This window comes from Strigops habroptila, chromosome 8 (assembly GCF_004027225.2).
Source record: "Strigops habroptila isolate Jane chromosome 8, bStrHab1.2.pri, whole genome shotgun sequence".
NCBI classification, from domain to species: Eukaryota; Metazoa; Chordata; class Aves; order Psittaciformes; family Psittacidae; genus Strigops; species Strigops habroptila.
Genome location: NC_044284.2, coordinates 1248386 through 1265279, shown reverse-complemented (window position 1 = coordinate 1265279; position 16894 = coordinate 1248386). Strand labels below are relative to the sequence as shown.

General features: G+C 42.8%; 2 protein-coding genes and 1 long non-coding RNA gene across 12 annotated transcripts in view; 1 reads left to right on the top strand and 2 right to left on the bottom strand.

Annotated features, from left to right (window-relative positions):
- The window catches only part of PALMD (palmdelphin), a 36300-nt gene extending 24030 nt beyond the window's left edge, over positions 1 to 12270 (top strand). The window contains exons 4-8 of the mRNA XM_030495762.1: positions 3062 to 3176; positions 4069 to 4102; positions 4191 to 4298; positions 5421 to 6518; positions 10850 to 12270. Coding sequence (XP_030351622.1) covers positions 3062 to 3176; positions 4069 to 4102; positions 4191 to 4298; positions 5421 to 6518; positions 10850 to 10893 — 1399 coding nt within the window. The 3' untranslated portion in view covers positions 10894 to 12270. The remainder of the gene's footprint in view (positions 1 to 3061; positions 3177 to 4068; positions 4103 to 4190; positions 4299 to 5420; positions 6519 to 10849) is intronic.
- The window catches only part of FRRS1 (ferric chelate reductase 1), a 95219-nt gene that overhangs the window by 59687 nt on the left and 18638 nt on the right, over positions 1 to 16894 (bottom strand). The gene's annotated exons all lie outside the window — the stretch shown is intronic.
- Positions 5478 to 15955, bottom strand: LOC115611998. 2 transcript variants are annotated; one of them, XR_003992841.1, is made up of 4 exons: positions 15943 to 15955; positions 8730 to 12783; positions 7983 to 8057; positions 5478 to 7100 (listed from the first exon to the last, which is right to left on the bottom strand). It is a non-coding gene; the product is annotated as an uncharacterized LOC115611998 (long non-coding RNA). The 2 variants fall into 2 exon arrangements; XR_003992840.1 differs by having other exon boundaries at positions 5478 to 8057.

Genomic DNA, 16894 nt, shown 5'->3' with positions numbered 1-16894 from the left:
AGATCCAGGTAACACATAGGGCCTAATTAAAGCAGATCTTCCTTCTGGGCCAAAAATAACAACAAGCACTTCGCTCTGTTTCAGAGAAGTTTGACCACCAATTCCTGATAAGGAAGCTTGAGCGTCCATTAAAGGCCACTTATTGGGCCATTGTGGTGCAAAAATGACTGTAACATCTGCTCCGCTATTGACAATTCCTCATAAAGTAATTTGTGTCCCTCCTGATTTTAAAGTACAGGACAATTGGGGTCGATCCATAGTTAATTGTTGTGTCCAATAAATTTCTGGCATCCCCGTAGATCCAAAACATCCTGAACCCCACACAGTTCGGACAGCACTCGGTGACTGGGGTAAAAAATACATTAATTGTGCGATTTGGCTTCCTGCTGGTATAGTACATGGTGGCATTGGAGTCCATGCCATTGTTTTAATTTCTCCCTCAAAATCAGCATCTATGACCCCTGGCAACACAAAAAGGCCTCTTATTGTTGTAGAGGATCGCCCAATTAACAATGCTGCCCTCCCGTGACCGAGTGGACCATATATGCCAGTTGGAATAAGCACAACTGACGTGTCTTGAATTATTGTTTCTCCTGAGGTGGCCAGGTCCACTCCGACACTGCCTCTTGTGCTGGTGCACAAACTGTGGCAGCTCCGTCAGGGGGCCATCTGGAGGGGTGATTTATTGTCATGGCACGACCCTTGCCACGCTCCGCTTGGAGTTTCCTGGTAGAGTCAAAGGCTGGCCATTCCGGTCAAATTTTGATCGATATTGGTTTGGAAAATGGGGCCCTTTCTGGCAGCGTGGGCAGATTCCAGGTCTTTTGTTATTTTGTTTTAGTTTCAGACAGTCCTTTCTCAGATGGCCGTACTGACCACACAAAAAGCACTGCTGTGACTTAAGTGATAATGCTGCAAATGCTTCTGCAATCACAGACAAATCGCGTTGTCTAGACCCAACATTCATGCAAGCATTTAACATATCACCTATGCTAGGATTTCGTAAGGGTTGTAATACTTTCTGACAGTCAGGGTTAGCATTTTCAACAGCAAGTTGTTTGAAAATATATTCACGTGCTTGCTCATAATCGATCTGTTTTTCCAGAGCCTCATTAAGTCGGCCTAAAAATTTCATAAATGGTTTGTTTGTTTCTTGTTTGATTCGAACAAAAGGCTGCCTATGTTTACCGGCTTCAGGGACAGTTTTCAAGGCACGAAGTGCCAATTGTTTAACTTGTGCAAGCCCGCCTGGCAAATCCTAGCTTGCGCAGCATTGCTACTAAAATCAGCTTGCCCCAGTAGTACATCGGCAGTGACTGCTCGCAATGGGTCACATGCCCCTAACGCTACGTTTTCAGCAGCCTGGCCGTCTGCAAGCTCTCTCATTTTCGATTCCCACATAGTATATTGCATGTTCGACATTATCAAATGAAACAACGTTTTAAAGTCATCTGGGGTAAATACACGAGTATCACAGAGAGTCTGTATCAAATGAGTTGTATACAGAGCCCCAAGTCCACGGTCTGTCACTGTTCATCTGATATCTTTGATAAGAGCATGCGAGAGACCTTCCCATCGCGGATCTTGATCAGGCATATCCATCACAGGGAAAGCACGCAATACATCCGCATCCCCCGCTCGTCTCGCTTCTCCCTTTAGAGCTGCCCATTTATCATAAGGGTCCGGGGGATATAAATCAGGCTCCTTTTCCGGATCAATAATCCCTGGGTCAAAAGGGTCATCTGGGTTATCACAGGAATCATCAGGAGGCAGAACTGCAGGAGCAGCAGCAACAGACTGAGTTTTTGGTCTTACGGCAGGGTCCGCCAAAGAGAGGGGCGAAGGGGGAGCCAAAAGTGCCGCTTCTACTCCCTTTGATTGTGAGCCAACATGAGCTTTTAGAGTTTCAAAAACAATTCGCCAAGGGGTCAGTAAAGTGGCAGCAACCTTATCATTTTTTGTGGCACAGCCCCACAGATTAACACCAATTTTGTCGCAAATCTCCAGCGTATAAATATTAGTGGAATTAATAAATGGGTCAGCTTTTGATGCCCATAGAAGAACACGTTTCAATTCTTCCTCATCTATTTTCTTCCCATACTTCTTAAGAATATTAGTAAAGACTTGTAAAACGCTTCTTTGTTCTTTTGTTAAAGCAGTCCCCATAGTTCTCAGCCGCTTACCTTCGTCTGGCGATAGGTAATAGAGCGCTCTGGGTATGCTTCCTTTCAGCGTTCAGTCCCGTAGTTCGGCTGAGCTATGCCACTGTAATGACTGCTGGCCGTTATGCCTCACGTTGGGGCACCATTTGTGGCGTGTCAAAAGGCACGGGCTCAGGTCAGTGAGGATACTGAGACAAATTTTATTACAATCAAGCCCCTTTTATTCCCTCATTTGGTACTTTCCCAACAAACATGAGCATGCCACACTCAATCTCACTGGATTCTGTGAAAATCCCATAGCTAAACACGCGCACAATAGCCCAATCACAATGCTGATCACGCGCTGTTCACGCGACTCCAGTTCAGCCTTCTTTCTTCACATTTTGCTACATTCCCTGACCTTCAACTAACATTCTTTGTTACATTTTCTATCTGTCAACATCCTGGCTTACCGGCCCAAGGCTTGTTTGGTATCAAGGCCTCATAGCTTGTATTCAGAGAGTTGCTCAAGCTCACCATGCAGACCCTGTCGCCTTCATCTCCCACAAGTAATCACATTTCTTGAGACAACATAGTAGAGAAAATTTGGTTAGAGATGAGGAAATGCTGTGGGGTTCCATATTCTTATATATTCCCTCCTCAAAAATAAGTTAATTTGATCCACCTTCTTCAAAGTAGGATCAGAAGGAATCTATGGCAGGTCCATTTTTGCTTTAAAAGAAAGAATACAGTTTCACAGCATTTTCCGATGCATGCGAAGTGATAAGCCAATCTCATATTTAAGCAGAATCTGTCAGGGTAAGTAGAACCAGTCCTCCTAATGTCCTAATGTCACAATGCATTGAATCTGCAATGTTGTTCTCTGACTAGTATCAAATCAAAGAGAATTGTGATTGCAGATTGGAGAAGGAAATTGAGGCCCTGGAAAGAGAGGAAATGGAAGTCTCAGCTAAGGAAGAAGCAATTTTAAAGAAACTTAAGTCTGTTGAGAAAACAACGGAAGACATAATAAAGGTTAGTGCCATATTACTCCAGAAGTAGAATTCATTACTCATTTATCATCATAACCAGGGAAAGTGGAACTAGCTGGTTCTGCTAGTAGTCATGAGTACTGTGAGTAGTCATGAGCTTTTGTCTGAAGTGACAGGAGTTCAGATACAAGAGGGATTGAGATGTTATACTGTCCAAGTGCCCAAATGTCTCCATTTGCTGGTTTATGGGGGTGGGAGAGCAATTCCTATCATTCCTCACCCATAGCACTGCCACCAACCAGCAGCTTTGCATCTCAACCAGAGACAGATCTAACGGGTACCAAGTGAATACAGAGGTTGATGTATTCATACCCCTTCAGGAGATGCTCCCAGCTAAACTGCATCATGCTTTTCACCCCAAGTCTCTGAGAGAGGGTAGAGTGAAACATGACTTAATATTAGTCATTAGTCTTTATCAAAATGTCATTCCAATATTTGAAAACCATCTTATATAGTCTCACACAATATAGTGATGAAACTGAACTTTATAGTTCTGCAGTTGTTCTTACACACACACACGCTTGCTCTCTGAAGATATGCAGGGAGATAAGCACAACTGGAAAGCCAAAGTAAAACTTTGAAGTGAAACCTCTGAAGGCAACCAACTTGGGCCACAGTGTGAGGCTGGGCCACTGATTAAAACTTTTAATGTCCTGCCTTCCTCTGTGTGACTTGGAATCACACTGGCAAAAAGACCTGAAAAATGTCCTCTTCTCCCTTGCCATGCTCCCATGGAGCAGGTTCCACTTTTAGCCCCTTCTCGGTATGAACCTGTGCTCACAAAAAGTTAAAACTAGCAGGTAAAGCAATGCACTGTCTAGTTAACATCTTAAAACTAACTAATCACGTTTGTTGTTAATGGTTCTCTTTCCTAGTCTGTGAAGGCTGAAAAAGCAGGAGTTGAAAAAGGTATGTTTAGACCAAAAAAATATTTCCAAAAGGTTCCTGTGGAAGTCAGTGGAAGCACACTAATGCTTTGTGGATCTTCTTTATTCAGAGGCAGACTACATATATGCCAGCATACCTGACCTGCCCAAGCATTTCAGGCCTTCCACACTGAGAAGTCCAGCACATGCTGCCACCGATGATGAAGAGAAGAGGAAAGGTACTGCTTATTAGTAACTCCAAAGGGTGCCAATATAGAATCATAGAATGGTTTGGGTTGGAGAGGGCCTTAAGATCATCTAGTTCCATCCCCCTGCCACGGGCAGGGACACCTTCCACTAGAGCAGGTTGCTCCAAGCCCCTGTGTCCAACCTGGCCTTGAACACTGCCAGGGATGGGGCAGCCACAGCTTCTCTGGGCACCCTGTGCCAGCGCCTCAGCACCCTCACAGGGAAGAGCTTCTGCCTCAGATCTAACCTGAACTTCCCCTGGTTCAGTTTGAACCCATCACCCCTGGTCCTGTCACTACAGTCCCTGATGAAGAGCCCCCCTCCAGCATCCTTGTAGCCCCCTTCAGACACTGGAAGCTACTCTGAGGTCTCCACGCAGCTTCTCTTCTCCAGGCTGAACAGCCCCAATGTTCTCAGCCTGTCTTCATACGGGAGGTGCTCCAGCCCCTCGTGGCCTCCTCTGGACTTGCTCCAACAGCTCCATGTCCTTCTTATGCTGAGGACACCAGCACTGCACACAGTGCTGCAAGTGAGGTCTCACGAGAGCAGAGTGGAGGGGCAGGATCACCTCCTTTGACCTGCTGGTCACATAGAATATTCCTATAAATTGAATCTAATACACTTTAAGGGAAGGATAAACATTATAGACAGTAGTTCCTCCCTTCACATCAGGTATTTTGCATTTTCTATCCACACTTACACCTATTGGGCAGTAGTCTCATTATTTCCCACCTCCAACAAAGCCTCCTAGCCCTTCCAAGTGCCCAAGACTCTTCAGTCTTGTAGCATGTTGAGCTCTTTCAACCGCTGTTGCCCAGCACAGCACCGTGGCCCACTGTTAAACCTGGCTTTCTCAGCCAAGTCATGAAAACTGGCTCCTCAACAGCATGTTTTTCCACACAGAACTGGATCCAAAATGGGGTTTTTACAACTTCAAGTTTTGACGGGATGGAAGGGGACATTCAAAATGAGGACCCAATATACTGGTTATGTTTGTGATAATTTCATGTATTTGATAATTCCAACATTCATTCTCTATCACTGTCAGAACTCTCTATAATATTTTGTGCAGCTGCTACATTATCAGTTTAAGCACTTGTTTCTTTCCACAGCATTGTTTGCCATGGAAATTAAAGTTGAGAAAGACATGAAGACAGGAGAAAACACAGTGTTATCAACAATACCTCTTCCCTCAAAGGAGTTTAAAGAGACAGGAATTAAAGTCTATGACGATGGCAGGAAGTCGGTCTACGCAGTGTCCTCAAACGGCAGCACGACACAAAACGGGGTGGATGAACTTGCTCCTGTGGAGGTGGAGGACCTGCTACGGCAGGCAACTGAAAAGAATTCCCAGTCTCCCACAGAGTACCATGAGCCTGTGTTTGCAAACAAGTTTTGCAGGCCAGTTACTCCTCAGAAAGACAAATTAGTCCCTGGACCAAAACTGGAAGACACACATAGAAGAGAGATGAATGGATTTAGCAACCATCAGACAGAATTCTCCCCCAAAACAGAGCCCTTTATGCAGCAACATAAAGAGAATGGGCTTGATCTTCCAAAGGTAATACAGCCAAAATCTCCCTCTCCAGTCCCTTCACATTCAGAGAAGAATGTGCACACTAATCCTCAGAACAGGATGATACATAATGAGGGAAGAAAAGCTGCGCATGAGGAATTAAAACCTTACCAGAGTACCAAAGAAAGACATAATGAGACAAGGTTTTTAAGTCCCTGCCATCTTAATGAAACATCCCCTGCACCTCAAGATGAGGAAGATGCTCACTACAGCATTGTCCAAGCTGTGCCATGTTACGTGGATGATTCTGAACCAGTAACCATGATTTTCATGGGTTATCAGCGCATTGATGATGACGATGCAGAGGCAAACCAAAAGTTATTGCGATACGATGGGGTTATCCGTGCAGAGTTAGTTATCATTGATGATGATGATGAAGAGGACAGCAAATCTGAGAAACCAGCATATCATCCCATAGGCCACTATAGTCAGGTTTATCAGCCACCGAGCAGGAAGGCCACAGAAGTCCCACAGATGAACCCTGTGAGCAGTCTGGGCACAAGTTTGAACAAGGTACCCCACAAAAACTCCATCTCCCTGCAAGAACAAGAGGAACGCTTAAGCTCTCCAACACACCATGCTCACCTTCATGGCCAGGGATCTGGAGATGGCACTGAAGATCCCTCACTAACAGGTAACAGGAAAGGAAAATCTTGTCACTGCTGTTCACTCATGTAGCAAACTGATACTGCTCTTCTCTGCCAGCAACTGTTTCACTTGAATACCATCGTTCCATGGACTAATACGCAATTACTAATCACTTCTTTGCTCTTGTTTATTAACAAATGCAAATGTGCAGTTTGGTGAATTATTTAATCTTTAGCAATGCACTAGTTGCCAGCTCAAAATTTGGAAAGCAAACTCTCAGAAAAGCCATTTCTGTAACCTTCAAAGATGCAAAGTGGTTCTCTTTCAAGTGACATTAATGCTACCCCAATTAGCAGAATTAATTTTCATTTCTACCAGGTAACTAACAGCATTGCTTCTTAACACTGTCTCCTCACTGGAATGTTTTTTGTGCCTATCTGCATTCTAACCAATTCAGAGATATTTGCTCCTTAAATTGCTCCCAAATTACTCCTTAAATCAGAAAGACTGTTTAATAATGAGCTTTACTTGGCATTTCTCTGGGATCAGCATTGCCAACCTTGCCTTGACAATGTTTATACAAGTTTTAGCATCTTTTGTTAATCTGAGTTAGGTATTTTTATAGCCCCTGAAAGACAACAGTTTTCATTACATCTGGTTAGTCCACATGGTCCATAGTGTCATTTTTTCTTAACACTTTTTATATTCTATTGATATTTAAGGTGTCTATTTCTAAGTATAAAATTTTATAATAAAAAGTTGACAGAACAATAGCAAGACCTTCTAGGAACACAGAAAGCTCTTCTTTAGCATCACGTTGCACTTCAACGTATACAACTAAACAGCATTTAAAGTATATTTATAGAACAGCAGATTTCAGACCATAGTCACATTCTGTTTCAGAGAAAGAACACTGTACTGGAATTACAGGAAGATCAGGGGTCCTGAACCCATGTTCTCTCCCTCCTCCTCTTCCAGACTATATTCTGAATTATTTTACATTTTGGCAGCAAAAAAGTAAGTTTGGGCCCTGCCTAAAGCTCCATTGGCAGCCCAGCATTTCTTTACAGTACAGGTAAAGCCAGGAGAGATGGTGGTCACTGCATTACCTAAGGGGTATCAGGCATTTCTGCATCAGTATGCACTGATTAGGAAGAGCTGTTCAGTAAGGAACACTCTCAGTTTAGTGGAGTATCAGCCTCGTGCAATCATGCACACAACAGCCAGAAATACCCCAGCAGTGCTTCCCAGCCTTTCTGATCAATGAGGCCACTGCAATGCCCTATCACTCGAGAGGACCTTTGCTTCCTTCGAGCACCAATTCTGCCATCTGTGCACTTCCCTGTGTCCTCCAGGACCAAAGGCTGCTGCCAGCAACTGAAAGCAGGAGTAGCTGGTACAGGCAAGATAAACCACTCCAACAACTGTTCCAGCCAATTATATTTTGGGCATAGTCCACTAATTCCCCCATCACATATGTATAGGCATATAATGGAGAAGCAACACTCACTCACTCACAAGCTGGTTGCTACTGAGACAGTTCATTCATCCTCCAGCCCATTGCAAGGGTGCTCCTGAACAAATCCTGGGAAAAAAGGTTTCCAAGAAGCAACTATGAGTTGGCAGTACAAAGCATATGGGCCATGTACAGGCCATGAGGTGTTAGCACAGCACCTTGATCATAGAATCCCAGACTGGTTTGGGTTGGAAAGAACCTTAAGATCATCTAATTCCAAGCCCCTGCCATGGGCAGGGACACCTCACACTAGACCATGTCACCCTGTCCAACCTGGCCTTGAACACTGCCAGGGATGGGGCATTCACATCTAACAATCTTTGCTTATTTTTATCTCCTGAAAGAAGCATCTGAAATATCTTCATTTTCCCCTGCCCCTCATAGGCATCCTCTAAACAATCTGAGTTCTCCCTCTTCTGGGGTTAGTAGAAAACAAATGCTGACTTTCAGGGGAGGGAGGTAAGTGTAAGTTTAGCAAAGACGTTTGACAATCTGTGTTGGGGTCTTACTCATTTCATTACAACTATTCTACCATGGAAAAAAATCGGCCCATTACAAAATGGGCCCATTAGGAAATAATGGACCCATTGGGAAAAAAATGGTCCCAATTAAATTAAGAACAAATTATATTAAAAAGTTTGGCAACTGCCTGAAAAAGACACCCCAACAGTCAGCACTGCTTCCAAGTGAGTGTTCTTAAGTGCCCAGGAGAATTTGGAACTAAGCCATATTCCTCTTTACCTCTCCACCTATTTATTGTCATTCCCTGGGACATTTTGCTCAGTGGAAAAAGCCAGGAAGTGACTCAATTTTTCCCCAGCAGTCCTTTAATCCTACTGCGACTTCTAAAAAGGAAACAAAACAAGGAAAGCCTCTTAAATCTACAACAATGTATTACACAGAGTTGTTTCTTAGGGAAATAAATTGTTTTCAAAGGCAGCCACTAGTCCAGGCCAGGAGGTTCACCCTAACTGCCACCACTGAAAAGAGGGGAGTCAAAATTGGGTTTGGTACCTCACCATTCATTACTAGAACAGCAGCAAAAATAACCCTCTCTGAAATGAAAGCTTTAGGAGACAATTGCAGCATTTGAACATTAAACAGGCATTAAGAGAATGGAAAAGAAGGAAGCACAGGACAGACCAGGGAGATGATCCCTTATGTAGCAATCTTGCTTTAGGGAAAAAATGAACCTTCAGAGCAAGTTTCTGAATGAGTTAGTGATGGCCAAGGATGACTAGGAGGCAAAGGAATCGTTCCATGTGCCAATCTATACAGAGAAACATCAGATTAAACTAGGAGCTTTCAGCTTGCCCCCAAACTGATAGAAATGTAGGACTTGCCTCCTTCCATATGGAAGCAATTCTCCTTTCCCCATAGGCTTGTTGCAAGACCAGTATCTTCAAGTATCTGCCCTCAGAAAAACCTTACAGAGAGAAGGATGACAATGCTATAATTAGGACACCAGTGGTTTGCATTATTAGAGCTTATTTTCCTCTTTAAATTTCCATCAGTGTGCAAATGTTTTGAAGATTCAATACTCATTAGGGAAATTAAAAGTCCTTGGGGGGAAACAAAGGCTAGACACAGCAGAATGAATAAGGCAAGGAAAAACTGAAGCTGAACAGGCAGTAAAACCTACTAACAGTGTGGAACAGACTCTCATGGGGCATGAAGGTCCAAGGCTTTATGGCAGGTCTAGATGAGCTATTTTTTTTCCTTACCACTGGAAGCCGTGTAACCTTCAAAAACACACCTTTGTGTCAAAGAATAATGGACAAAAAAGCTTTTTCGCCAAGAAAGATTCATGCACACCATGTTTCTGTAAAGCATAGAGCAAGGCAAAAAGGGACTAATGGCTCTCAGTAAAGCATCAGGCTGATTGTTCTCTCAAACCACAGGCAGGACTTGAATCCTTCAGAACTCCCTAGTCTGCAAACAGTACGCAGGGTCTTTGTAAGAGCTAAGCTTAACATCAGTGGCCCTACGATATAAAGTTACACTCAGATGCTTCTATGATTTGCAACAACTTTAGCATTCAAAACATAGCTCCAGTTGGGCATTTGCTGACATGCATAAATCAAGCAAACAGCTGCTTTGACGCCCCTGTCTCTCAGTACAGGGACATGTGCAGGATGAAGGGACGAGAGATGCTATTTTGGGCGACTCTTCAAACTAAGAGGTCAGAGGGCTGGAGAGGATTCGCAGATCAACTACGTGGTGGGGGGAGCTCTTACATATCAAACAGCAACCTTCTATTGCTGTTCTAAAAATAACCTTAACATTTAATCTTCTGCCCTCCACTGTCACTTTCAAACTAACCCACGTTATCCCCCGTTACAGACAACAGCCATGCTGAAGTTTATACAGATAGTAAGTCACTCTGTCGGACTTAAATCATAGCAATATGACTAACACTGACTCACTACACCAGGAAGACAGGAAAGTTTTCTGTGAACATCAACACGAAGCTAAAAAGGCTTCCAAACAGTTACAGCTCTCACTGAGGAGTTTAGATTAAACAAAGAGTTTGTTTAATTATTCATGCATCCTTTGTATCAGTCAAGGACAATACCAGCTGTCTGCAGGGCATTAGGGAAGGGAACGGTTAGAAAAGCTGTGCTAATCTTCAAATAGTAATACTGGAGCCATTTCTTAATATTTCTTAATATACCTCTTTCTTGCAAAATTACCAGAACTAATGCTTTCTACCGATTTCTTTCTGTAACACTAAACCAATGCTTATTCTGCTGGATTAATCACTGGAGGTACGTGTAATTCTTCATTTCTCTATATAAAGATTTAGTGTCAGAAAGAGGAAGCTAGTCTGAAAATGCAATGGCTTTGTTTTCTTTTTCCAGCTCTGAGGATGAGAATGGCAAAGTTGGGGAAAAAGGTGATTTAACAGCTGTAATGACATGGAAGTAAAGTTTGCTACTCAAAACAGAATAAAGCTAAGAAGAGTTTCTGCAGCACACCTTTTTTGGATCAGAATGCTTGCTTTGCTCCTCTCTTTTATGCATCTGGGTTATTTTGCCCTCTGCATAACCCAATGGACTTGAACAGACTTTTAGATTTGACCAACTGCCACATACACACAAATCACTCCCTGGATTTCACTGTAAGTAGTGGATATACACATAAATGCAGTGTATATCCAAGTACGAAGACATGTGCATACCTGTTCCCACAATCAGGAATATGCTGTTGCTATGTACATAAAGCAGATAAACACCCATCTCTGAGGAACTTCACAGGACATTGTTTCACTTCCAAGTTTGATCTACCCAGTTGTGATTGAAAATGCCATTTTGCTGGTAAAAGCAATGGTTAATAAAAAACTAAGCATGAGAGGTAGGAGCAGGAAGAAATATAAATATTAAACCTGGTTTCCAAGCATACCACCTTGGCCAAGATTTAAAGCATTCCTTTTTAAGTGACACCAAAAGAAACTAAAACACTAAAGAAGTCGATTTAAATCTTTAGCTGCCTTCTAGAGCTGCACAGTCCAGTCACCCTTCTCTTTTACATATGACCACATAGCCATCCTCAGCCCCTGCTCCCTTCAACACTATGAACAGCCTGACCTTCCAAGCACTGTTTCCCTTCCTAGGTTGCTTAGAAATCCATGCTTTTCCAGGAAACTGGTTACCAGACAGACAATGCCTGGCCAGGGAGTGCAGGCATCCCAACAGAAACACTAGCGTTGCCAATGGCTTGTCCTGCAGCATCAAGAGAAGGTCCGTTAGAGGTGCAGCCACTGCTGGGCACTGTGGTCCAAGGCTCCCACCAATGAGCAGGTTAATTCTTTCCACATGAGGGAGGAGCTGAGGGCCCTAAAAGCAGCCATAAGGTACAGTTACACCTAGAGAAATACATGCAATTTGGATTTTTCCAGTACATAGTTCTTGCGGGGTGGGAAAAAGTGCCTCCAAGCACTACATCCTTCTTTTCAAATCAGTATGATAGGTCTTAGCCTGGTTTGAATCACTGCACAGCTAAAGCTCAGGTTGTGTTATTCTACTACAGCTGACCCAAATTATGCACCAGCAAAAAAACAAATGACCATAAGTTTTTTGCTGGTCTTCCTCATTTTAGAGCAGGAAACTAAAGCTACTACCTCATACTGAGGCAGGATGGTAGGAATCAGCTGACGTGTAGCCTCTGAGTACTTGGTGGCTCCCAGTCTGAAGTGGGTAAAAATCTCCAATTTTAGGACTTGTCAGAGATGGTTACCTGAAGAGTGGAATGGTAGATAAACCAAATAAATATAACTATCACACTTTCTCTGTGTCTATCCTGGTGGGTTTTTGTTATAGTAGATTATTTTCCATCATGTTTCTTCTGTTATTTTGTTTACATGTTCTCAAGAGGTTCTTAACAGCATATACCAAAAGTGAGAGACTAGGAAAGTGATACCAAGTAGTCACAAGCAGGTTTTGTAACAGTGGCTATGGATGCTCACCCCCTCCCTTCCCCAATAATCTGTGCTATAAAACTTAAATGACCTGGAAAAGGGGACAAAAATGATGCTGCTGCCAACACAGTATTATTCAAAGCAGCTCAAAAGAAAGGAGACTGAAGAGAAGCTTTACAATGGTGAATGCGTAGTAAATCCACAGGTGAAATTTGGTACCAATACATGAAAAGTAATGTAAAACAAACAGAACTAACCCAAACCCTCCACAGCACATGGAGTTAAGTTGGTGCTACAGACCCCTTGGCTGGAAAGCAAAGTACCTTGGCATTATTTTAGACAGTCCTCAGAAAATACCAACTCCATGCAAATGAAGAGCTTTAGGATTCCTTAGGGAAGACCTGGAAAACAAATCAGAATACAACTGTAGTACTTCATATTTACAATTTGAGTTTAGTTACCCTATCTCTGAAGAGACAAATAAAGAAGGATAATGAAGGTTATCAGAAGTGCAAAATGGCTAAATACAGTCATATAGGGAAAGAGACAGTAAGGCACAGACATGAGACTCCTAGAGAAATGTGATAAAGGCAGGAAGGTAAAAGCAAAATAGAGAGCATTAAACAAGGATATGAAGAAGCAGGCTTAAACCAAAACCAAGCACTGTCTCACAGTGACTGAGTAAACGGAGGGGGCAAAAACATTAGTAGTTTTTTTTAATAATTCATTGCACACTTCATAGATAAAATCCAACCACTACAGAAGTTCATGGTCCAGCTGTAGTTTCTAGTGGAGGACATCCTTGCATAGATTCTAGCAAGTCGTAAGGAGATCTGGCTGGGAAGAGAAAATATCACTGCAGCCTTGTTACATCTCTAGCTCTAAGCACTCATTCCTGCCACTGCTGGAGTCAAAATGGGGCTTAGGAGATCTCTGCTTTGCCAAAGGGCAATTCTGATGTCAAGTATATTAAAGCTATTCAGTTTGTGCCAGACGAATCCGAGCTGTCCCACACTAATATACCAGCTACATAGCAGCATGGATCGCAGATCATTCGTTTGAAGGAACAGACATACAAAATGGAGCAGTCAAGAGCTGCATGCTTCTGGGAAGCAGAGATGTTCATCAGCTGAGTGCTGCAGCCCCAGAGCTTTCCTTGCTTGTGAAGCTCTGTATTAAAGACAAGAACAGATTTCCAAAAAGGCAAATAATCTTTTTCACGTCTCTATGGATGCCATGCAAAATTCCAATTCATTGCTAAAGCCACATGATCTTTATGGTCCAACAAGACAAAAGTGTCTGAAACAAAAGCCAAACCTGGAGCCCTTCTTAGTGCAGTATCATTTGTCCAGGATGAGTGTCATAGATACCTAGTTCAGTGGGATGTAGATGGTCAGCTTTTGTGGTTTACAACACGTGAAGTCACTTTCGCACAGCACAAAGACAACCAGAAGCGATAGAGTGATTGAATTAGCTCAGGTATAAGCCAAAACTGATGGTACCAGGTGTGTTCAGAGGCATTTTTCCTGTGCCCATTCTGCTGTGCCACTTCCTCAGGTACGTGAACGTAACAGCACTGCCCTTCACACATGCCCCTGTAATCAGACTGATGTAAGCAAAGAATTCCTCAGAATTACTAGCAGATCACCCCTGTTAACCATCCTTCTATTCACTTGGAGCCTTTCTTACTTCAGCCTGCACCAAAGGTGTAAAATTCACCAAGATGTTAACTTCTGTATTGAAGTGCAGAAGCCTGCAGTTTTCCCTCAATGACTGGCATTCATCTCACCTTTTGGAAAGGGATGTACCCACGTAGAGCACAGTTTACACACACCACAAACGAAAACAGGCCATAGCTGTCCAAACAAAAGCTTAAGCGTAGAGATCAAGCAAACACCCATTTCATCACATCTACCTGTATGAACCGGCTTGAATTTAAAGACTGAGTTTCTTAATAAAGCTGAAGAATTTTCCCAATTAGTTAATCCAGGAACACCTCCTGTTTCAGACACCCTTTACATGTCTCAACCTCTCCCTGCCACATTAAAGGAAGCAAGCAAAATACAAATGCTTTATCTGACCAAGAGCGCCACGTAGTGTCACAGACCGTGATGGAAAACAGGCAGGCAATCTCTCCCAGCCTTCCCAAACCTGGGTAAAGGAAAAACATGGGCATTACTACACTGAAAATGAAGTCTCCATCTCCCGGGCTTTGACAAAACAGAGAACAGTGTAGAGTTCAATGTAAGGAGGAGAAACAAAGCACACCTTAAGTCCTTCTGCAGCCTGCATGTCAGCTAGCAACATATTATTTCATGTCAAAGTAGCAGTGAATTCCATTGCAACTGAGCTATTTGCATCAGTTTTCATTCAAAACACATGCAATAAACATGGTTTGTAGTTAAGTCAAGCTTAGACGACCAGTATTTTGGGGCTGCACCTAACAACTCAATCAAAACAGTAAGCCTCTTGTGAGCCTGAGCACAAGCTTCTACTTGACTGGGAGCGTTTGCCTGGCTAGAAGAACCCAAACAGAAACATGCTAATGTTGATTTGTCATCGCAAGTTTAAGGTGAGAGTGAGAGAACACCGAAACAGGGGAAGTTTAGATTAGATACAAGGAAGAAGTTCTTTACAGTGAGGGTGGTGAAGCACTGGAATGGGTTGCCCAGGGAGGTTGTGGATGCTCCATCCCTGGCGGTGTTCAAGGCCAGGTTGGACAGAGCCTTGAGCCACATGGTTTAGGGCAAGGTGTCCCTGCCCATGGCAGGGCGGTGGAACTAGATGATCTTAAGGTCCTTTCCAACCCAAACTATTCTATGATTCTATGAAACCTTCTCAGCTCTTCTTGTGAAGAAGTTTTCTTGACTTCAGTGGGATTCTTTTATAAGCAAGGCGCTGGAATTTCTTCTAGACAATATCATTGGAGAAAATGGAGTAAAATCCAGTAGCCACCAGTATGTCTAGAACCAAAGTGCCTGTCACTGATTTTCCTGCTGATATCAAACCCTTCCACAGACTTCTTCCTTTTTTTTATCCAAAGGAGTATAGCAGAAAATTTGGGAGTCACTGGAATATGATGCCACTCTGCTTCCTCTCACTAGTCGTGCAGGACGAGGGCAGGGCTGGTGCTGTGAACAGACATTCCACAAGTCTTTCCATCAAACTAGCTACACCACAACACAATATTGCTAGCACTGGGAAGGAACAAGTTATTCAGAGGAACTGACCATTTTGCCAACTTTAAAGCTGAATTAGATGTGGTAAAAGCAATTTTTTGTCTTCCTGAGGAAAATAAACTCTGCATTATGGGGTGAAACTATTTTAACATTCAGTTTCAATACGAGTTTTTCCAGGAAGTATTTAGATAGCTTTAATTTATAAAACATCTCCAAAGAAAACAGACAATCCGTTTTGCTGCAAGGCAGGACTATTCTTTTCTAGTTTCTATTTGACAGTTTTTTCACATTACTAAAAGGGACAAAAACTTTAAGACATTTACATTCATGTTTTAAAAATCCTCATGTTCATTGTCACATGCAAATGAAAACAACACACAGCACAGCTATTGTATTACACAAAGAATCCAGCATTGGCTTTAATTAAAAAGCCATCACGCCTGGCTTGAGAGATTTTCATCTATAAACTCAGCATATACAAAAAACCAAAAGTCCCCCAAGACTTGAGCATTAGATGGGCCTGTGATTCCCAGACTTTTGAGATCAGAGTTCTCTGCAAAGAAAAAAACCACAAACCACACAATCAGCCATATGCTTTTTGCCCCTCGGCCTGGGGTTTACCATATTTCTTCCTAATCCCCCCTTCCCAAGCTGCACACGACCAGCTTCAAGGGGGACGATTCAACTTACACTCACCTGCAGCCTGCTGCCAAGAGATCAGTCCCAGCTCTACAAATGCCCTTATGGCTAAACCAGTTAGTTACTTAAGCAGCCAAAAAAGAGATCACTGACTACAAACCAAGCTGTAGTTTTCTGAGTAGGACTCGTTCCTGCAGCAGGCTACACTGTGGATTTGGGGAGATGGAGGAAGACAGAAATAAACAGCTTTAGTAAGCAGAGAATGAATATTTTAGAGCTGGCCATCAGGTAGTAGAGACACGTTGCTGTACTATGTCAGGCCTCACTGTTCTGTCCAATAGTCCAACACTTTATTCCCAGGTAGCTTAGCCCTAGCCTGAAGATACTGCAACTAAAAATCAATACTTTCTAGTATCAAAAATGATGTGTGGAAGCAAACTGTCCAGAATTGCAAGAGACAAATGCAAAGCACTGTACTTCATGGCACATTAAGGGTTCAGTTCTGAGACGGCATCTCAAGACTGTCCTTCCATACTTAGGCAAACCATGAAGCAGAGAAGTTAAACTATAGTCTCTTTCCATTCCCTGTACCTAGTTCATATATTTAGGTAGGTCTTGTGTTGACTAAATATCCCATTTTCTTATAAGACAGTTCTGTCTCCTAGATAGGC